General features: G+C 48.7%; 1 protein-coding gene across 1 annotated transcript in view; it reads right to left on the bottom strand.

The window, feature by feature from the left end:
- ELK3 (ETS transcription factor ELK3) overlaps window positions 1-23,071 on the bottom strand; it is a 69,230-nt gene that overhangs the window by 4,682 nt on the left and 41,477 nt on the right. The window contains exons 3-4 of the mRNA XM_061125602.1: window positions 12,517-13,296; window positions 3,436-3,558 (exon numbers count right to left, since the gene is read on the bottom strand). Of these exons, the coding sequence (XP_060981585.1) occupies window positions 3,436-3,558; window positions 12,517-13,296 (903 nt within the window). The remainder of the gene's footprint in view (window positions 1-3,435; window positions 3,559-12,516; window positions 13,297-23,071) is intronic.

The raw sequence follows: 23,071 nt of genomic DNA on the forward strand, positions 1-23,071 counted from the left end.
GGAATGTCTTTTTCACTCTTCTTATGTAAAAGGTGGTTCTCCCCTCAGAATTTGGAGTAGTGTAAATCTCATGGGTTCCTGCTGCTTACTCTTCCTGCCTTCTGTCCTCTCTCCACACTATGATACCAGGGATACCTTTCTAAACTAGAGATCTTAGTTATCTCCAGCTTTAAAAGGCCTCCCATGGTTTTCACTTAACAACTCTTTAGTATACTATCCAAGCCCCACTGCTTCTTTTCCAGCCAGTCTATCACCCAGGTCCCTTCCAGAACAGACTATGTATTTTCATATCCAAGTGATGCACATCTGTTCACTTAGAATGTCCTTCCCTCTGCCGTGATCCTGTCCCGTCTCCCCAGCTCAGACGTCTCTTCTGCCTTGGGGCCTCTGTCCAGGCCCCAGCTGGAAAGAGCAACTCCTGCTGGGTTCCTGGAGCAACCTGTTATTCACGGGTTGTATATCCCCACAGTCCCTGCCTCAGAGCTTTGCAAGTATTTTCTGGGTTAGATTTGTTGAGTTAAAAATTACGGAAAACTTTCTCAGTTGAAAATTACCTTGTATCTGTACCTACTAGGTATATTCCAAATTTGATCAAAATCTGTTTCAAAAGCGGAACAGACATCCTAAAGACAAGCTTAAAATGCGAAACAGTCCAACTGGGAACCCGTCTCACTTTATAAACCAAGGTGTATGTTTAGATTTAGTACAGTGTCTTTGGCATCTCTCTCTTTATGTGTCTCAATTACAAAGCATACCTCTTCTAGAAAGGCTCGGATCGCCACTCTCCTTCCCTTGACATTCCCAGTATCGGCTGTCACTTACTAATAATAGCCAGAGACCCTCAGTGCCAGAATCCCTCCTCAGCCTTGTCAACTGTTACCATAAGGGCTCTGATCTACTTTTCTAATCATAACAGGAAATTTGCAGCATCATTATAGGCCAAGTCTATTTTTTTTCCCTTCTCCAACACATTCACATAAAGTTACTTTCATTAGTTTAAAAAGCAGTACTGTTGATAGTAACCTAAATTTGAGACTCAATCATTTGAAATGTCTAATTTAAAAAAAAAAAAGATTCTTCTTACCATGTTATTTTAACCATTCTCAAAACTGCAAATTTCGGCTTTCACCAGGTCAGTCCTCTTATCATATACATAGAAAGAGAAGTAATACTCTAAAAGGTACAAAGTTATTTTTCTTTAGTCTCACAGACCCCAACCCCAAAAAGAGGGTCCACGGCCATACGACATGTCAGCCATCCACTCCTGGTTACATTTCCCCATTCAGGATTGTGTTCTGAATGGCTCCAGGAGAGAGGACACGCCCAGTTTGTGAAATCACAGTTCTGAGCAGGTTTTCTTCTGCAGAATTCTAAATGTAAATCAGGAGCCACTGGTCAGCAGTGGTTCTGAGTGGGGTTTCTGGAGCAGCAGCATCTCTAGGAATGTATTAAAGAATGTTATCAGGCCCCATCCCAGATCTTCTGAATCAGAGACTCTGGGGGAGGGAGGGACCCAGCCAGGTGCATTTTAACACACCGTCTGGCTGAGTCTGCCCTGTGTTAACTTGAGAACCACTGGTCTCCAGTACAGAACTACAGTCTACAGTAGTGACTGAAGGGATATGCATCTTGGCCAATTCCCAGAGCTCCTGATACCTTTTAATGTAGAATCAGTGGGGAGATGAACTACTGTTAACTGTTGGGAGTAGTGGGCTAGAAATCTCCAAGAATTCTGGACCAGTAGTTCTGGAGGGCTTCCTTGGGAAGTCACCAAGCCCTGCACAGTCAGGTGGTAAGATTTTCAGCAAGGAGGGAAGCGAGAGTCCATTCATTATTCACATACATCTCAGGAAACCTAGAGAGGCCTTGTGTTGGATTCCAGGATTAGGGTAGGATTACAGGCCCCACTGCCCGCTGCGGAGCACCACACGATGCTGTCTGCTCTACTCAGGAACTCTCTGCTGCTCCCATCTGGAGACTTCCCAGAAATAAGGTCTTTTAATTTCCGCACCAAAAGATCACCAATCTAAAACTTGCCTAATTCTGCATTTGCTCACTGCCTTTTGCTATTGCTAGTTTTTGTTTCTTTGCCTGAGTTAAAACGGCTAAGAATCAATTGGCTGCGCATGACTATATCTCAGTTTCTTGTAACGAGAAGGAAGGCCTGGAAGAGAAACCTGATAGCTCAAGTATAGTCACATCATGACATCCTACCTCCTCCCTACTAGGAAACCAGAGAAGCAAGATAGTAACCAGAACCTCCCTAGCTCTACCCTTCTCCCAGAGAGACCCTAAATACCAGCATGTATAGCCCCTGGCACAGAGGTGAATATTAACTTTGACAGACAAAATGAACAGTAAAGAAGAGATCACTGGAGATGTGATCTTGTTGACACTTAACTTTCTCAGGCACCTCTTCTCTTGGTGAATTCTGAGGCATCCCTTCCTTTAGTCAGTCAGTGGTAACTGCTGAACATCTTGTGTACCAAGCAGCGTGCTAGATGCCAGGCACACACCACAGCAAACAAGATGCAGTTCTGGCTTCTTGAGGGCCCACTATTTAGTGGGGAGATTGTCAGATGAACAGGCAGTACAAAGTGGTTAGTGCTAGATGCAATGAGAACCAAAGAACGCCGGCTTGAGGTCAGCCAGACTGAGGGGCAGAGGTGAGAGGCAAGGTGGAGGAGACAGACAAGGTCAGAATCGGGAACAGAAGGTGTGCGCAGAGTATCCAGCTTTGCCTCACTCCTGTCCCTGGGATCCTTCCTACACTCACATGTTCAGACAGTAACATCTTGGTCGGTGAGTCATAATCTTTGGGTCTCCAAGAGGAAATACCAATCTCCACATGATAGCAAGTGATGATACTGCAGGTTTCTAGTATGGAGATGACTAATGAATGCACTTAACCTAGTACGGGGAGTTTTACAAGACGAGCAGCTGAGACTTAACTCATTTTTAATCAGATCCCTGGATCTTCTTTTTTCTATTATGGAACAAGGAAAACTTGATTCTGATTCATAGAATTATGCAGGAAACTTTGCTGTTATTACAATGTACAGTCCACTATTTTTATCTTTATTTTGTGTGGTTACTATACTAATAGATTAGTATGTTAAAGTCTTAAGAGATTTTATAAAAGACAATTAAAAATTTTTTCCTTATAAATTTCCAGTTTACATAGTTAGTGAAAATAAATGGAGCATTTGGAGAATTTATTGTTCCATTTATGGATAGCTGACATGCACATGCCACCTCAATGAAAATACCTGCCTCTGAAGGTGCCTTTTGCAGCCATGTTAACATGAATTCCTTTTGGAAACTTACACAGTGAGTTCTGCCCTACATTTAGAGAAAATGTTACCTTGCAGGACTTATCAAGGAAACATATCCCTTAGAAATTGCGCATGTACAAGCTCATTTCTAAATGCTCACCTGAAACAGCGTGCTTGGCCCTTGCAGCCGGGCAGGACTCAGTGGAGCAACTGGACTGAGGCTGCTCCAGAAATGTATGCTGGACAGCAGTGGACTCGGGGTCAGAAGCAGTCCATTCGGCGTCTGGGGAAGAAAGCACACGAAGGATTGATGCCTATATCACCGGTTCCCGCTGTGGTCAGCAGTGTGGCCAGGGGCCCCAGCCCCAAACCAGCCTCCTCGTCTCAGGAAAACCTGATGTTATTTCCGCGGGGCTGTGCCGTTCAATTTCCTTCAGTGCTAACTGTATGAGCAATTTATATTATAAAAGACGGGAAAAGTTACGTTCCTTAACCATTTTAGTAGAAAACTCAAGTTTGTAACCACCTTTGTCCAGCTTCTTTCTTCAATTTGCGCTCCCTCACACATTAAACAAGATTGGTGGCAATAGCAGTAAATATTCCACCTGCCAATGTAGGAGACACAGGAGACGCAGATTTGATCTCTGGGTCAGGAAGATCTCCTGGAGGAGGAAATGGCAACCCACTCTTGCCTGCAGAATTCCATGGACAGAGGAGCCTGGCAGGCTACAGTCCATGGGATCACAAAGAGTCAAAACATGACTGAGCACACATGAACACAATAATATACAAGCAAATGGATCCCATGAGAAGGCTTTATTTCTTCTCTATATTAATTTTTCTGCAGTGGACATCCATTACTTGGGCTACACACACACATTTTTAAAGGGCCTCCCAAGCTTCACTTTCCCTATCAACAACTCTTTAAATACTTGAGGATCTGCTGCTAAAATACCCTGTAGCAGCTTCATGAAAAGCTCTGAACTGAGTTTACCAGATTTCACTCTGGATATGGGGCTGATGAGAATTTATCTCCCCAGGAATGGCTCAGAGGGAAACAAAATCCATTCTTGTCAGATAGGATGTAAAGCCAAAACGCTCGGTTTCCTGGGAGAGTGCCAAGGATGGCATTTGCTTGCATACTCGCAGCAGGAGTCCTGGTCTTCAAGCCAGCTAGAGTGCAGAAGGAACAACCCACCCCTACCGGTAAGCCTGCCTGGCTTTTATTCTCAGCAGAGACAAGCTCCTTGTCCAGGGCGGCTGTGCATCTTAGGGGCTAGGAGGAGCCCCTCTGTAGTTCGTGATGTCAGTGAGGTGCTCTGTGTAAGAAGGGTGGCGAGGGTGCCAGCATTTCAGACTGCATCATGCTGCATGCGAAAGTGTTTTTTTCCCCCCCTAGAATTGGCCTCAGCAGCTTTGTTAATTATCCAGAACATTTGGCTTAAACCTAAATGGAAAGGTCTGTTCTGTTCTGCAGAAAGGAGATAAACATCCAAAGGTTCTTAGAATGGAGCTGCTGAAAAAACTCAAATTATTTGAGTCTTTGGTTCCACAGCATTTCCTACATATTGAATTACCTACAAGGTTACCCAAAATACATGTTTTGCGTAAATTTCCCGTTTGTTCTAATCCAAGGCAGTTTCATAAACAGGCCAGGCCATCTGGCCTAATGGTTCAGATGTGGCAGTTCTGCATGGGCTCTACTAGGGTTCCAACCTCAGAACAACTACTTATGAGTTAGGTAACAACCCCTCTCTGCCTTGGTTTCCTAATCTGTAAAACAGGGAGAAAAATGCCTACATGTTTTACATTACAGGATCATCACGAAGAGTGAATGATCTGTGTAAAGCTGGCGGGTTAGAAATGCTCAGTAAATGTTCAAGACTGCTGTCAGTAGTTAAGTGTATTGGACTAACTGTATTAAAATCCAGCCATGGGAGAAATCCTCAACTGTGTAAAGAACTGAAACAGACCAACCCAGGCAGCCAGCACCTTGGGGTTCCTCTCAGCTGTGTTAGTCTCAGGTCTGTAGCTCGTCTGACCTGAGGACTAATACTTGCACGTCGCTCAAGCCAGGTTCCAAGCACAGTATGCCACATGAACATTTAACCAGCGTGTTGAGGGCCTCCTAGCTTACCTACCAATGAAAGTCACAGCTCTAAAAAGACAGTGAATCCTTTAAACTACAAAACAGCTTTCTCTCTCATCCACAGCCATAAATATACATCCACTCCTTTTTAACCTTCTGAGCAATATGAGGTATAGAATATATTTTCGTAGTCTAAATGTCATACCCATGTCTGGATCAGAGATGTTTGCACATTTGTTTCTAAGGGATACAGGATGTACTCAGAATATAGTAGCCTTCTGTTTCTCCTATTTAATATATTTGAAATGTCTTCTATAATATATGCAAATAAATACTGTAAAATGACTTCATTCGCTCCTCTCCCTCCCATCCCTGTTCTGGCTGAAGATTCTATGGCCGTAGGGGAAAATCTAGTTGGTTACTCTTTTAGGGAAAATTTCTATAAAGCCTGGCGTGAGTTCTCTCTGGTACCGTGTGAGCTTTCAGAGCCTCTCTCCACAAGCTCCTTGCGCCCTAGACAGAGGCTAAAGAAAGAAGCTACCAGCAAAATGCATGCTTCCTCTTCCTTCACTAAAGAATGTCTTAGCAAATGGGGTCTTCTGAGTGGCAGACAGGAACTTCCTGACCCTGTCACCTGCAGGAAAGGAGATGCTTCTGGACCCAAGGGCCATGGGTGTTCATTTTCAAGGGGAAACACCCTCCTGTCAGTACCTCATGTCAGTTCTTCACTGAATACTGAGTCTTCTCATCTGAGCTAAACTGAGTGAGCTAATGTTGTCCAGACATGCCCCTTCTGAGTGCCCTCTGACCACCAAAATTCCGCCCCCTGAAAAGAGACTTCTGTTTTCTTCTCAGCCAGATGGCACGAACTCACCACCTTGCCAGATCGTGTTTATGACTCAGTTTCTGTTGACAGTACCACCATATATCTACCCACTCAGCAAATACTGACACAGTATAGTATGTACCAGGTGCCAGAGAAACAGTAAGACATTGCCCCTGTACTCACAACCCGTCTGCAGCCCAGCATCCCAGACACTGAGATGCAAAACGCCTTCCCCCGTCTCCTCGCCACAACCTCGGCACGGCCTGGAGATCCTTCCTTAGACTGACTACCTTGTTTATCCCCTCATTTCCAGTCTTGCAGCATCCAAGCCCCCATCAACTTAGATGGCATTCAGCAACTGCCACCTAAACCAGTCCAGCTGTCTCTGGTCTCTCCCTTCCAATCTATTCTGAGCACTGCCACTGAATCAATCACCTTAAGACACCGTTCACAGTTTTAGGGAAGAGAAGAGTTCAACCTTGGACTTCCCTGGCGGTCCATTGGTTATGACTCTGCACTTCCACTAAAGGGGGTAAAGTTCAAACCCTGGTCAGGGAACTAAGATCCTGCATGCCATGCAGCCAAAAAAAAAGTTCCTTTGGCCCAAATTCTAGATAGGCCCATAGCAACCTAGAATGTGAATCCCTGCCCCTACTCTGCCCCATGGGTCCTGACTACCACACAATTCCAACCTACTAGTTCTTCAGCACTCATTCCAAAACCTCCATGACCCCTCAGCCCGTGGTCCCCTGGGCTAGAGCCACTCCACAAAGGATCTCATCTATTTCCATGGTTTTTAACCATCCTGTAACCACCTCAGACTCTCTCCGTAGCTCCAACTGCAGCTGGGTGTTTCTTCCCGAATGTCCTCCAGGCGCCTCAAACTCCACATGGCCCAAGTTGCACCTGGACCCTTTCCCCATGAGTTTCTCTCCTCAACTTCTGCTCACCCCTAACACCTCCACACCCATCACCTGTGTCTGTCAGATCCCTCTCCTTTGGCCTCCGGCCACGGTCACAGCCATAGGTCCTCACTGGCTTTTCACCTGGGATTTCAGCCATCTAACTGCTTCCAGCCTCGCCTCTGCCTTGCCCGTGTCTTCAGGATGACTTCTGAAACAGTTCCCACCATGTCCCTCAGGCTCCTCCTCCCACCACCTCCTTTACCTTTGGAATGTATCCGCCTCTCTCTCTGAACCACTGCCCTAATGCACAAAGCCACTGCACATCTTTATGACCACAGAGCCTTGGCAGCATCCCCACCCCCAGCGAAGTGAACACCCTCTTCCTTAGTGCTCCTTCTACACCTAAAACTTCTTTGTGTATGTACTGTGTCCAGGATACTATATTTAACCAACCTAAAAGTAAGTTAGGAGCTTCCTCCCAATTCAGAAGGACTGCCTAATTCACGTTTGCATCCCCAGCTCCAAGCTAAGCCCATGACACATGACAGGCGCTCAGTTCGTGTTCAGTGAACTGAGCTACACGTTCTTCCTCCTGTTCGTGAGGTCCGTCTCTGCAATGGGCCATCATGCATGTGTACACCTGGCCACAGCTAGATCCAAGAGCGAAAGGTCACGAAAGTAGGCACCTGTCCTTCCTATGATGTGCAAATAATGCTCAATAATTACTTGTTGATAGATTCTAATAAGAATCTTTGTTTCCCTGACTTACACCTTCAGCAGCTCTTAGTTTCCCATTAAAAACAAGTTCGTTCCTCCCATGAAACTCATACTCATGGGACTTCTGGCCTCTGAATTCCTCAACGAGTTCCCTGGGCCCTCTATAATTTCACACCACCCTAAATTACTAATTGTTCTCTTTCTTTACCTATTGGCCAGCCAGCCTGTAAGCTTATGGGAGCAGGAACTGTTTCTTGCTCACCTCTCTATCTCCAGGAGCCTAGCTGATGGTTGGGCAGGTTGTAGCAACAAACATCTCTAAGCTTAATCTCCCATGGATGCCAATGAAGTCCATGACACTGCCATTTTGTGGTTAAAAAAAAAAAAAATCCTCAAAAGATGACAGTGAACCCCTGGAAACTCCTAGAGTTGTCTGAATTCAAATAAAAACATGTATTCAGCAACTTTCAAAAAGAAGTAGAGTCACAAACAGAAGTCTGTGTGGCGCTGAATGTGCTGAAATGAAGGAGAAGAGGACGGCCCTATTGGTCTAGGGTAGCTATGGTAAGAGAGGAAAAAACAGAGAAGGAACAGGGGAGGAGTCAGCAACCTGTGAAGGAGCTACAGAAAAGACGGGTTCCGGGGTGGAAAGAGAGGGGGCAGCTATCACGGTTGGTTCATCCTAGGCACCCCGAGCTAGGGGAGCATCAAGAACCTTCAGCTGGAGAGTCAAGTCATGCAAAGTCTATCAGCGGCGTCCTCTACTGCCAAGTTTCTAAAGGGCATCCTCCTGCAAGACCAGGATGGAGGAAGCTGTAGGCTGGGCTAGGGCAGTGTTACAGGGTGGGATGTAGTTGGTGGGGGGGAACATTTTTCCTTTTGTGATCATGGCAAAAGAGACAGTAAATTGAGAAACCACCCAGAGCTGAGCCAGGACACGGTCTACACTCACCGCATGCATCCATCTTACTCCCAATTCCCACTTTATGATTTGGGTTCAAGGTTGTATATCCATCAGTACATGCAGGAAGGAGCTTTTAGCACTTCAGTCTTCATCAAGCTGTCCCTACTCAATTAGTGGTAATCCAAAGCCGCTGCTAATAAAACAGCCCGTGGCATGCATGCTCAGACTCTGATGGTATGAGTTCACGCCCTGGTGCCCACACATATCTGAGTTCAACATCTTGGACATCACATGGGAGATGAACAGAGGTCTTAGCATAAAGAAAGGGACAAGTGATGAGCCACTCATCTGAGAGCGGAGGAGGGCCCGATGACACCCAGGTACAGATGATGCAGAAAATCAGACGTTCCAGTTGGCACCATTCTGGCTTCCGTGCTATCTGGCCGGGAGCCAGGAAGGTCTCCCATCCCAGCTCTCCCCCACGTCCTGTCTCAGTTTCTGTAACTCACACCATCAGAGAGAACATTCTGGCTTTTCTAGCAACAGACCAGTATGACCTCGATGGCCAAGCTCCAACTGCCTTACTCCTTCGCACCCAGCTGGCTTCTGTATTCTCATTTCCTCCAGTTCCACACAGTCCATGCTGGGGGCGCCTCTGGGTGATCATCATGTCTGTCTACGTTAGTAACTGTGGTTTCTCAAAGGCTCATAAGGAGGAATCTCAATGGCATTTCACACAGGTCCAGAGTTGCACCATAAGTGTCTTCAGGAGTGGAGGCTGTAATGCAGGGGGACTGGCAGAATGCAGATGATTTTTTCATGCCCGTCATGTTGTAGGTTGAAATTTCAAATCTGAATTTGGGCCTATAGGAGGTCTGTGGTTTAATAAGGTCCTGGGAGGGAACTGTAACCACATGACCCCAAGCATGCCAAGACATGCTTAATCCCACCCCTTCTTCCTGCCACGCTTCTTGCTGAAACTCGGGATTATTCGTGGAATACATGAATAAATGTAAATCTTTCTTGGAATAAATACAAGTTCTTGGGAAACTTCATTTTCAGGGTATCAAGTAAGTACAGCACACTTTTATCTCCTGTAAAGCCAGCCATGAAGACTGACCGACTGGACGTGCTCACAGGTGTAAACACTGCACACCCCAGAGGGGAAAGTGGCGTTTCTGTGACAAAGTGCTGAGGTGTCAAGGTCCCCCACCCGCACCCAGGCCAGCTACACACGTCTTCAGCCACAGTGCACGGAGCTTCCCTTCATTCCCCGTGTTCTGGTCCCAAACCACAGGGCCAGCCTGAGCCACTCTCCTCCAACGCAGCTACACGGCATGTGTTCAGAGATGGTGATAACAAACTCCCCAAGCAAGCACAGACTGAAATCAGAGCTGGCCTGGCCTGGCTCTAGATCTCTCTACACCTCACAGCGGGAAACACAGGGGAGGCCGGCAGGAGGTTCTCAGAGTGTCCACTCGGGGCTCAGCTTCCCCGCTTATTTCTCTGAGCCACGTCGGAGGCTGCTGTTTCTGAGCCATGTACCTAGCGGTCGTTAGTCCCCGGCCAGTGGTGCAGAGTGAGGAAATGCCCCTTAGAGCACACGTGCCCATTCTGACCTGTCACCCGGCCCTCGGCCCGCCCCTCCGTGGCAGCACGCTGGTCACCACAGGCTCACAAGCCACGCTGACAGTCCCTCGGGAGAAGGCCACAGTCACTCTGGAGAAGCCCCAGAGAGGAAAAAGACCAAGAGCTGCTTTCAGCTGCCCGCAGACTCCACGGACATCTCACGATCAGAGAAGGCCGGGCACTTTCCCAGCACGTGTGCGGAGAGCGTTTTACTTAAAGGGCGTGGATTCTGGAGCAGGCTAACTGGGCTCAAGTCTTCACCTCCAAGTCCTATTAGCTGTGTGACCTTGGGTGAGTTACTGGACCTCTGCCTCCTTGACCTCTGCTGGAAAAATTGGACAATGGCCATTATCTCCTTCACGGGCCTGTGATGATAGATAACTAAGATGCTGCGTGGATGGTGTTTACAATAGTGCCTGACACACGAGATGCTCAACTGTGCTGCCGCTAATGGTGGTGACAGCAAGGACACCCACCGCGCTGGGACAGAACTCCTCCCCCGGGACAGGACGGAGCTCCTCCCCGCAACGAGACAGAGCTCCTCCCCCCGACGGGACAGAGAGCTCCTCCCCCCGACGGGACAGAGCTCCTCCCCCCGATGGGACAGAGAGCTCCTCCCCGCGACGGGACGGAGAGCTCCTCCCCGCGACTGGACAGAGCTCCTCTCCCCGACGGGAGAGAGAGCTCCTCCCCGCGATGGGATGGAGCTCCTCCCCCCGACGGGATGGAGCTCCTCCCCGCGACGGGACAGAGAGCTCCTCCCCCACGACGGGACGGAGCTCCTCCCCCGCGACGGGACGGAGCTCCTCCCCGCGACGGGACAGAGCTCCTCCCCCCGACGGGACAGGGAGCTCCTCCCCCCCGACGGGGCAGAGAGCTCCTCCCCGCGACGGGACAGAGCTCCTCCCCACGACGGGACGGAGAGCTCCTCCCCCGTGACGGGACAGAGCTCCTCCCCGCGACGGGACGGAGCTCCTCCCCGCGACGGGACGGAGCTCCCACCTGCTTCAAGCACGCCCCACCCTGGTGCCACCAAGTCACATGATTCTGAAACCCGCCAGTTGTAGCCACCTCTCTTCCCACAGCCTTTACCCCATCTAATCCTCACACAATCCATCTCACGGATGTGGAAACAGGCTCAGAGAGGAAGTACCCGCGGTCACATTTCTACCCAGCAGTGCCGCCAGGAACTGAATCCAGGTCTGTGACCCCGAAGCCAACGAACTTAACCTCTGCCACTGAAACGCATCCAGTTTTCCAGGGGAAGCAGAAATAGGTTTACCAGTACCTGCCCCGCCGCTGTCAGCTGGATGAGAGTGAGCATCTGAATAGTGTATTCGGAGGAGGCCGCCTTCATGGTGGAGTTAGTGACGCTTCACGAGTTTGCTCTCCCCTCCCCTGAGCCAGGGACCTGGGCTTGCTCAGACCAGCACCGTTTTTACAGAAGCATCTCTCATCGTTTGGTGTGGCCTCTGCATTGCTTTTTAGAGACTACAGAACAGCCCAGCTCCCCACTGACAATCACAATGGCCATATTGGTTAGCACATACTTACTTATTAGCAGAAAACAAATGACTACTTACCAAGTGCCCTCCAAAGAGGACTCCGCCATAAAATTTTCATAAAACCCAAGTGCCTTCTGAAATGTCCATTGGCCTGCTCAGCAACTTAAAAGCGTAGTGGCTCAGAGAGTGAAGAATCTATTTGCAATGTGAGAGACCCAGGTTCAATACCTGGGTCAGGAAGATCCCCTGGAGAAGGGAATGGCTACCCACTCCAGTCTTCTTGCCTGGAGAATCTCATGGACAGAGGAGCCCGGCAGGCTACAATCCATGGGATCTCCAAAAGTTGGACACGACTGAGGGACTAACGCTGTCAGTGCTCAACTTGCCCTCCGAAATCACTGTGTGGACCTGCTTTGATGGCCCGTGTTTATATTCCCTCTTACATCACTTTAGGCCCCTAAAAGAAACCAATCGAGCGTCCCAGCCTATTTCTCTTGTGTACACCTCTGTCTGGGCGTGACTTCCCTGCACAATGCACAGTGATCTTGCTCCAGGGGCCCAAGGATCACCCTCTGAGGCGAAGACAGAAGTTGCCCCTCTCCCCCACGTTTCCCCTAAGCCAATGAGTCTGTGTGCAGCCGGACGACAGGACTCCAAGGCGCTTACCTGGGCAGTGAAGAAGGCTGGGGTGAGGGAGCCCGAGGGGAGGGCCGGGCTGTTAAGGGCGATGGAGCCGATGTCGGTGCCGGAGAGCACCAGTGGGGGTGCGGAGATTTCCAAGCCTTTGGGCTTTTTGGCCTTTGGGGGGAGCGATGGAGACCTGGTCTTGGAGCCCGACGACAGGTTCAAGGGCTCCAGGGAATCCGAGTCATGGCAGGCGGCCTCCAGGAAGAGGCTCCTGTGTTCGGAAGGGAGGGGCGAGTTGGGGGACAGCGACGGGGACCGAGACGAGGCGGGCGAGGCGGACGAGATGCTGGCGGCGTTCGGCAACATTAAGGAGGAGATCTTGGCGGACACGGACGAGGCCAGGAAGGCCTCCGACGTGGAGGGCAGGGACACCACGGGCCGGCTGACGTGCTTATCGGTTTTGTTGGTCACAAACCTGATGACAGTCCTGACTTCTTCCGCGGGGGGGCTGTCTTCCAGCGGCTCCTCCAGCTTCTCCGTCTTGATGGCCTTGAGGGGCTCGGGCGGGTTCTGCAGGGAGTTGATGGTGAAGGACGAGTACAGGCCTGAGTGGATGTACTCGTTGCGGCTGGCGCTCTTGAGGGCCGACAGGCCGTGTCTGTGCGCCTCGCGGCCCTCGGGGGGCGCCTTGCACTCGCTGTCCTGCAGCAAGAGGCTCTCCCGGCTGATCTCCACCGCGTGAGGGTCCATTTTCAGGATCTCCGGGAAAGAGACAAATTTGTACACAAACTTCTGCCCGATTACCTTCTTGATGATATTCTGCAAACACAAAAGCAGACATGGAAAAGATGAGTGCATCAGAGAAACCGGCTAAGAGGGTCATTCTTGGGGGGTATTTTGCAGGCGGGAGCATCAAGCAGCCTTGATGACACATCTCAGCTACGGCGCACTGCCCGGGGGACGGAGGGCGAGAGTGGAGGCATCGGAGCTGCGCTCCAGCGTCCGCTGATTGCAAACGGTGTGGTCTTTAGCAAACTGATGGTCATTTTGAGTTTCCTCGTCTGTGAAGTGTGGATTATTTATACTTAGGAATATAAAACTCTTGCCGTTTATTAAGCACTTACTATGTCACTGACATTGTTTCTGCAATGGCTCATTTAGAATCTGTAGCGCAATGCTAACAGGAAGGGACTATTCAACTCCCATTTTAAAACTTAGGGAAATAAGCTTAGAGCCTTTAAATACCCAACACAGCCACATGGTAGGTAAGTGGTGGAGGCAGCATTTCCCCAACCATAATACAGTATTGTCTTACCGACCTCTGGGGCTTGGGAGAATTCAAAGAAATAATAATGGGAAAGCCTTCTATAAGCTGGAAAGCATTATAGAAATGTAAGTTATTATCACCAAACACCACAATGTTTTCTTAAATCATGTAGCCTTTTTTTTTTTTTTTTTAATTTGCTGCCAAGAAAGCCGCTGGAGGAAAACACAAAGTGTCTACTTGGCTGTTTGGGACACTCCCGCAGTATTTTAAGTTGATGTTATCTAATTCTGGCTCTTCAGTTTATGGCTCTCGTCCTTAAACATCAGAATGTAAATGAAAACCAATAATCTCTGCAAATTTTCCACCCCCCCCCCCCCCCTTCGGGAGGATGGACTTCGTTTTAAAGGCTGTACTGTTCCTGAGGGTTATTACATTGGAACATTAACAAACACCAGATGCTTGCTGGTGGAGATACTCAAGGAAAACAAGGACGGTCTCCATCGAGCCCAGAGAAGCGGCAGCGCCATCCCGTGGGAAAAGGGCTTCCTTGTAAACTGTTCCCCCAAAACCTGGGTATGAAGCAGGGTAAAAAAAATCGTTTTGGGGAGAAAAGCTTTAAAAGTAGCTCCTCTTGCACTGTTGGTGGAAACGTAAATTGGTAACAGCCACTATGGAGATCAGTGGCCAAAGCACTGGAGCTTCAGCATCAGTCTTGCCAATGAATATTCAAGGTTGACTCTTCACCAAAACTCTGGCCACCTGATGTGAAGAGCTGACTCACTGGAAAAGGCCCTGATGCTGGGGATGACTGAAGGCAAAAGGAGAGGGGGCAGCAGAGGATGCGATGGTTGGATGGCATCACTGACTCAATGGACATGAGTTTGAGCACACTCCAGGAGATGGTGGAGGACAGGGAAGCCTTGCGTGCTGCAGTCCATGGAATTGCAAAGAGTTGGGCATGACTTAGTGACTGAACAACAACAAATGGAGAACAGAAACTAGGAATAAAACTACCATATGACCCAGCAGCCCCACTACTGGGCATATACCTGAGAAAACCACAATTCTAAAAGACACATGTACCCCAATGTTCATGGCAGCATTATTTACAACACCTAGGACATGGAAGCAACCTAAATGTCCACTGACAGATGCATGGATAAAGAACACCCACACACCCACACACAGAGAAATATTACTCAGCCAGGAAAAAGAATGAATTTGAGTCAGTTCTAGTGAGATGGATGAATCTAAAGCCTGTTATACAGAGTTAAGTAAGTCAGAAAGAGAAAAACTACTATATTAATGCATATATATGGAATCTAGAAAATGGTATTGATGAACCTATTTGCAGGGACAGAATGGGATGCAGATATAGAGAATGGACTTGTGGACACAGTAGGGGAGGGAGAGAGTGGGACGAATGGAGGAAGTAACAGACACATATATACTACCACGTGTGGAATAGATAACTGGTGAGAAGAAAAATAAAACCAAAATGTAGCTACCACTAAGCACCTGCTCTGTCTGGGGTATTATGCACAAGTGATCCCACATGATCTCACACGGACCCACTTGCAGGCTGGCAGGTATCCTCCTATGACATGAGCTCAGAGACAGGAGCAACAGCCCCGGGAGCCACAAGGTTACTGACGCTAAAACCTAATCTTGTTCCCATGTCCACACACAGTTTCAGGGAAACAAATTATTTCATATAAAGCTTTTTTAAATGAGATAAAATTGTCATGTAACATTAGTTTCAGGCACACAGCATAATGAGTCAATGTTTGTGTATATTCCCAAACGACCACCACAATAAGTCTGGTTCACATCAATCAACACAGATTTTTTGTTTCCCTTGTGATGAGAACTTTTAAGATCTATCCTCTTAGCAACTTTCAAATATATGAAAGGAAATTTAATTAAATTCTGATGTTTCTCTTGTGATCAGTTTGGTGTACAAATAGGTTTTTGCCTCCTCTCTTGTTACATTACAGCCCGCTAACTTGCCTTTGTCCTCCTTTAGATGGATCCTCAAATCCCAGAAGTGAATTTATCCAGTAGTAAGAAGGATGGGCATAATTACCAAGCCACTGAGATTTTCAAGGAGGAATTCCTCAGGGCAGGCTTCTAACAGAGAGACACATAAGGTTCCCAAGCAGCACCAGAAATCCCAATAATGCAAATCCGGGTGAAATTTGGCTCAGCACCACCACACGGGAGGTTCAGACCTGAGTGCATGAGATTCAAAGCTGGGCGGTTCCAGTGCCTGGGACCCTGGCCTGCTCCTACTGACTCCCTCTGACCTCATTCTCACACTTCACTAGCAGAGCCGAAAAGCACCTTCAGAAACTTCAGAGAGATCTGATAAACCTAAAAGGCCCCCTGGGCCTAATGGGCAGCATCTCTGCAGGTGACATACCAGGCCTGGGTCTACAACTCACCCAGGAGAAATCAGTTCCCAAGGAGGAAAGGGTTAAATAAGGATGTCATTAGTGCCACCCGACCCATAGATATGAAAAGAAAAGCATCTAGCCTGGTGTGTTTCTCTGCTATAATTCTAAGGTATTTTTGCTTCTCACTCATAATATTTTTCTCCCTGGGGCAAAACTTCATTTTATTCTCAGCCAGTATGAACACTCGTCTAAACTCAGTGAATCATTAGAGCCTAGATAATTACATAGAAGAAAAGAGAAACTGTATGGGCTGAATCCTTTCTTCTGGCGGGTCTTATAAATTCTTTAACAGAACCAACCTTTAATTTTATCATGGGTATTCAGAACATAATGTCTGAATGGGGATTACACTCACAAGCAAACCAAGAAGTCATTTGGGGCTGTAACAAAAATGATAAACGTGGTTGGAAATTGAAAGGCAAACTCAGAGAGAGAGCTGGGCCTTGACGTGTTAAAAAAGAATGTAAGGGGCCTTCCTTGGTGGTCCAGTGGTTAAGAATCTGCCTGTTAATGCAGGAGACACAGGCTCAATCCCTCGTCTGGGAAGATCCCACACGTCGTGGGGCAACAAAGCCCATGGGCCACGATTACTGCGCCTGTGTGTCCAGAGCCCACAAGAGGCAACTGCTACGCCTCACTCCAGGGCCCGTGTACCACCAGGAGAGAAGCCGCCAGGATGAGAAGCCGGCTCACTGCAGCGAGAGCAGCCCCACCCATCGCAGCTAGAGAAAGCCTGTGTGTGCAACAAAGCCCCGCACAGCCAGAAACTTTTTTTAATTAAACAAAAAAAGAACTCAAGGAGTATGGAACAACCCACACGATGGCTAACTGAGAAATAAAATCGCGGCGAGTCTTAAGATAGGGTGTCATCCAACCGTGAAAACGAGTGAAGCACTGTCACAGGCCGCAACACGGATGCACTTCAAACGAGTTCAGCTCAGTGAGAGGAGCCAGACACAAGGGCCACATGTTTCACTCTGTTTATATGAAATGTCCAGAATAGCCAAATCTATAGAGATAGAAATAGATGAGTCACCTCCTAAGGGATGACTTGGTGGGATGGAGGCACTCGGGGATGTTAGTTAAAAAATCAGGTATTGGCAGGGGGTGGTGGGTAGTGAAAATGTTCTAAAGTTGATCATGGTGATGGATGTACAACTCTACATAGGCTCAAAGGCATGACTGATATGCCTTAAACAGGTGAATTAGACAGTATGTGACTCATACTTCAATAAAGATTTTTAAAAAAAAAATGAATCTTTTTCCCCCCAGCTTGACCGAGATATAACTGACGTAGAACTTTGTGTAAATTTAAGGTGTATAATGCGATGATTTGATACACACACACATATATAATCACAAAACATTTACCACCATAAGGTTAGTTGACACATCCTTCACCCACATAATGACCATTTTGTTGTCATGAGCAGATTTAAGATCTCTCAGCAACTGTCATTATACATTACAGTACTGTTAACTCTAGTCAGCACGCTCTACATTAGATCCCCCAGATTTACTCATCTCACTGCTAGAAATCGGTACCTGGTTCCCCAACCCAGCCCCTGGTAAACATCAAGCTACTCTGTGCTCTTCTTTGAGTTCAGTTTTTGTGGATTTCACATATAAGTGAGATCATTCAGTATTTGTCTTTCTCTGACTTATTTCACTTAGCATGATGCCCTCGAGGTCCATCTAGAACATAAGGAATTTGAAGAATTTTGGCATGCTTAAAGGGAAGATGGTGGGAACGTCTGCTGGCTGGGTGGCAACTGCCATGATCTGCTAATCCCCACTCTGAACAGAAAGACAGAGACACTGCACAGTCAGGGCCCTTCAGTAGCCACTGCCTTGGTGAGGAGAACCAGCTGGACCCTGGGAGGGCTTTTGGGGGAAATGCGACACGGGGACAGGGATATGGAGATGATGACAGGAGCTGACCAAAGGAGAAAGAAACAGTTTCTGGAAAGAACCAGGCAGGGTCTTGCTTCTCTACAAACTAACAGGAAAGATGGATTCGATCCAGCTACCTGGACAATTTGAAACCTCTGCAAGGATAGAAGGCTTGGAAGGGACTGAGGCAGAGAAAGGGGAGGGTGGGATGTGTGAAGGAAGGCAGAGCCTGCAGGCCAGCTCTTTAGGAACCCAGCTCCACACTGGAGATGTCTGCTCACAGGAGGGGAACCTGTCAGGAAAGCCCCCAACCACGATGTTCAAGGCCAGCGATCCAGGTGGATGGGTAGACTGGGAGGAGGGGTGTGCCTGGCAGTTGAACTGACAGCCCCTTCGTACATGACTTCAGGGCAGACCCCAGGATGGTATCAGTGGCATGTGTGTTTGAAGATCTTTCTGTAAGTCTCCAAAGCAAAGCTTCCTTGCACGAGTTTAGCCTGGGAGGGGCTTGCTGAGAAAACACACAGTATAGGGGAAATAACACTAGATAGTATTTGTTGACTATTAGGTGTCAGGCCGTGTACTAAGAACCTGACCACCCTCAAGTCATTGAATCCTCTGAAAAAGTGGAACTGTTATTACTCCCATTTTAGAGATGGGCAAACTGAGGCTCAGAGACTATAAATCATCCCCAATCACAAGCATGTACTTGGGCAATCAGACCTCAGAGCCCCTGGTCATAACAGAAGGTGTCATAAGACTTGGGTTAACTGACACAGCCCAGAAAATGAGAGCACTTGGGTATGGGCTTTTATTATGAAAAATGATGAGAATATTTAGAAGTCTGTTTTTCCCACCCCTTCCTCCCAGGCACACAAGTATTTGTTGCTGACGGTTGCCTGGTAACCTGACAAACGCTGTCTGTGTCCAGCTGGGCTGAGTGACTCTCCCAAGCGTGGTTTCAGAGCAACAGTTGCACACATCTGCTTCCCTCCACATGTGGGGGACCAGCCTCCACTTGTAACTTCCCATCAAATGTGCATTCACAACCAAGGAGGACTCCTGACTTGGCGTTCTGCATGAGGTTACAGGCAGCAAGGATGGGACCAGCTTCAGCAAAGGGGAAAAGCGACATTCATCCAGTACACCCCAAGAGGCGGTTCCATCAGAAGTAGAAGCTCAGGTCTCCAAACCACTCCCTCCATCGCCACTGCCCAGTGGGTGCTTTAAGACTGTAGGAGCCTACAGGGCGAGCAGTCCATCTGGGTCAGCGCCGTGGTCGCCTCGTGCAAAGAAAGCCTTCCGGAAGCACCAGCCACCCCTGGTCCTATGGAGCCTCCCTACGTTACCTCACCCTAACAAGGCGGATATGCTGACAGAGTGGGTCCCATTTCCATCTCCCTCAGCACTGCCTGCTGCCCTGACAGGTTCCAGGCTTACTTACACAAATAGGTGTGTCCGTGGGTGTGTTCAAATATGTACCTCATGCCCAATTCTGCCTGCTCCTCCCACCGAAGAAAGAGGAATGTGTGTAAATAATCCCCTAGAGTGGAGAACTCAGACGTATGTTTATTAAGTTCCATAATTTAAAAAAAAATTACATACAGGGTAATAAAGAGATGTTTGTGAAATTGAATTTACCTTCTTCATTTTGATGTTATGAAGGATAATATTAAGTTCATTACACGTTTATTGAATGAATGACCCTCACTGTGGATAGAACAAACCCAGGCAGGAAGCTGGAGGCTTCACCCCATGACAAACACAATTTTCTGTAGCTAATCCCCAGGCTGGTTAAAGCTCCATATGAAGCATCGCATATATGTATTGGCATGTGCTTTTTTGCTGACATTTTTTATTGGAAAACTCCCAGACACTGGGAGCTATATGCAAGGCCCCACAACGTCATGCCTTCAGTGAGAGCTTGCTGTTGAGTCAATAAGTCATGTCTGACTCTGTGACCCATGGACTGTAGCCTGCCAGGCTCCTCTGTACATGGGAGTTCCCGGGCAAGAATACTAGAGTGGGTTGCCATTTCCTTCTCCAGGGGATCTTCCCAGACCAGGGACTGAACCCGAGTCTCCTGCATTGGCAGGCGGATTCTTTACCACTGAGCCACCGGGTGAGAGCTTACTAAACTGTAGTTCTACTTATCTAAGTCCCCAGCAATACCTGCTGCGTGTGTGGGCTCTGGCCTGGCACCCCAGTTCTGACACAGGGTCATGCGAGGGGCTCTCCGGCGCTCAGACTTCTTACCCAGCTCACATTCCTTTCCAGCACTGCCCTTCCCCCGGGAGGAGCCGGTCCAGTTCTGAGGTCCCCATCAGCAGGGCCGCAGCTCTCTTGTTCCTCTACCATTTCAGGGTTCCCAGGGATTGCAGGACCCCTGCCCCTGATTCCACAACTTTCCTATCTTGTTCTCAACACAGAGAAATGTCTGAGACTTGTAACACATAACTGTCCTTTTCTGAACCCAACACTGGCAGCAGGGCTACAGAGGACAGGGTGGCGGATCTTTCCATAAATTCTTGACCTTGTCACGAGCACTGCCCCTGGGATGACAAAGAGCGTTCCAGAGTCTCGGCCTGAGGTCACACGCTACCGCTCTCTCTTATCAGCCGTGCGCCTCTGCTTCCACATCTATAAAATGGGGACCAACCTACCACCCACCTTCTGGGACTGAATGTGTAATCCACATAAACCTTGAGGAACACGCACATGATTAAGCCCACAATATATACCGGCTCTCACTGTTTTGATTTTTACGCTCCCATTGAAGCAAAACAAAACAAAATGAAAAATCCACCCTCTATCTGCTTTAATAACAACTGAAGAGTCAAAATTAAACATCTTGGAAGGCTGTGCTTATTCCCACAGGTCTGGGCGACAGGTGGATCATCTGGCGGACAGAAACCCACCTAGTTTACATTTCTTGACCAAGGAAGAGAAGCAGGAAGTTCTCTTTAGTTGGGTTCAGACAAAGAGGAAACTCCAGGCTTCAGTCCATCACGCCTCGAGTGGCCAGCACCTGATGTCCACTGTGAATAAACCTCACACCCGCCCCTTGCTTCAGGTCCGGGGGCCGGGGGGTGGAGGGCAGAGGATGGGAGTGGTTGCGGAGCCCATGTCCTGTCAGAAGGCCCCTCAGCTTCGGCAGAGATGCCACATACCCAGCCTGACAACTGCTGCCAGCGCTGACCCGGCCCATCTGCCCGTTTGCTGCTGCCTCTCGGAGCAGGGAACACACTGCCCAGGCAGGGGGGAACAGCCCAGCTCCACAGCACCCCCGAGGCTTCGGCCCCTGGGGAGGGTGATGCGAGCCACTGGCCCTGGTGCCTGACAACAAGATCCCGGGAGGGGGAAATGCGAAGGATTTATTTGGGGGACATCTGTCTGGCTGGGCTGGATATCCTCCATGGAAGGAACCTGTGGCCAGAAAGGGCAAATGAAAGCAGCAAGCGTTTCCAGGAACAAACCACGTGCTCCACGTGCTCTGCTGCCTTGCAAGATGGGCACGGTGGCCCCATTTTAAAGATGCAGAAGTCGAGGCTCTTGGTTGGAAGTGAGGTTATACCCAATTTCCCAATCCACAGGGGTGGGTTAAATACTGGGTGGGGGAATTTCCCTGGTGGTCCAGGGGCTAAGACTGTGCTCCCAATGCAGGGGGCCTGGACTGGATCCCTGGTTGTGAATTCAGCTCGGGGCCCCGAATCCCTGGTCAGGGAACCAAGACTAGGGGCAGTCAAATCAATAAAATTTTAAATCCTCTTTTAAAAATGTACTGGGTGGACCTTATAATGGAATCTCCCAGGGCTCTTTCAGGGGACAATACATCATTAGCATTTTCCCATGTCTTTAAATTAACAGTCACGTCCAACTCTTTGCAACCCTAGGGACTGTAGCCTGCCAGGCTCCTCTGTCCATGGAATTCTCCAGGCAAAAATACTGCAGTGGATAGATGGTCCCACCACTAGGGGATCTTCCCAACCCAGGGATCGAACACAGGTCTCCTGCATTGTGGATTCTTTACCGCCTGGGCCACCAGGGAAGCCCCTTTGAAATAAAATTAGGGTAAAAAAGCAGCAGGCCTGAAATGCTTCCATTATTTTAACCAAAATAATTATATATACACTCATATATACATATAAAAGAAAAATTAATCTTGGAAGATGTATAATAAAATTTGACAGAAGTAGGATTACCACTGAGACGTAATTTTTTACTCTGCGTTTTCACATTAAAAGAATTATGTTTCCTATGTGTTACTTGTCAAACTCAGAGAAAGAATCAGGCTCTAAAAACCTTAGGTGCCCAGGATGACGCAGCTTGTGACTCAACCAGCTTCTGTCCAGAGCCCAGACGAAGCCTTCTCTGTCCCACCAGCGCACCCTCTCCCAGAAAGCAGCTGAACGGTTGCTACCCAAGTCAGCCTGCCAGGACCACCAGCTCTGCGTTCCAGAGAAGCCTCGGGACAACTGCGGCGAACCTGGGAAAACCAGCCCCTTGCTCAGGAAGCCAGGGCCTGGCTAACGCCTCCTGAGGCTGGCCGGCCCTTCCGAGGCTGATCTGTAACTCCAGACGGAGCCGCCCCTGCCCACCCTCAGGGCAGAGGAGGTGCGTGCTTTGAGGGGACACCTGGCAGGAGGCACTGGGGACCCAGCGGTCCCACCACAGCAGGATGGAACCGAGGCCCACATTGCAGGCAGATTCTTTACTGTCTGAGCCACCAGAGACATGAACCCCCACGAGTGATGGGAAAACAGGAAGCTGGTGTCCACAGACACGGCCTGGCTGTGCCCCTGAGCAGCAAAAGGGCTCAGAGGGAGGACGGAGAGCACCCGACAACTCCCGGATCCACGGCCCGGGTAGAGGTGGTCCTGCAAGGAGACAGGCCCAGAGCCTGGACGGGCCAGACGCGAAGTGCAGCCAGCACCGAGGCAAACTGCCCCGGGGTTCCAAATCCCAGCTTCACTCCTTA

Source organism: Dama dama, chromosome 22 (genome assembly GCF_033118175.1).
Source record: "Dama dama isolate Ldn47 chromosome 22, ASM3311817v1, whole genome shotgun sequence".
Lineage (NCBI taxonomy): Eukaryota > Metazoa > Chordata > Mammalia > Artiodactyla > Cervidae > Dama > Dama dama.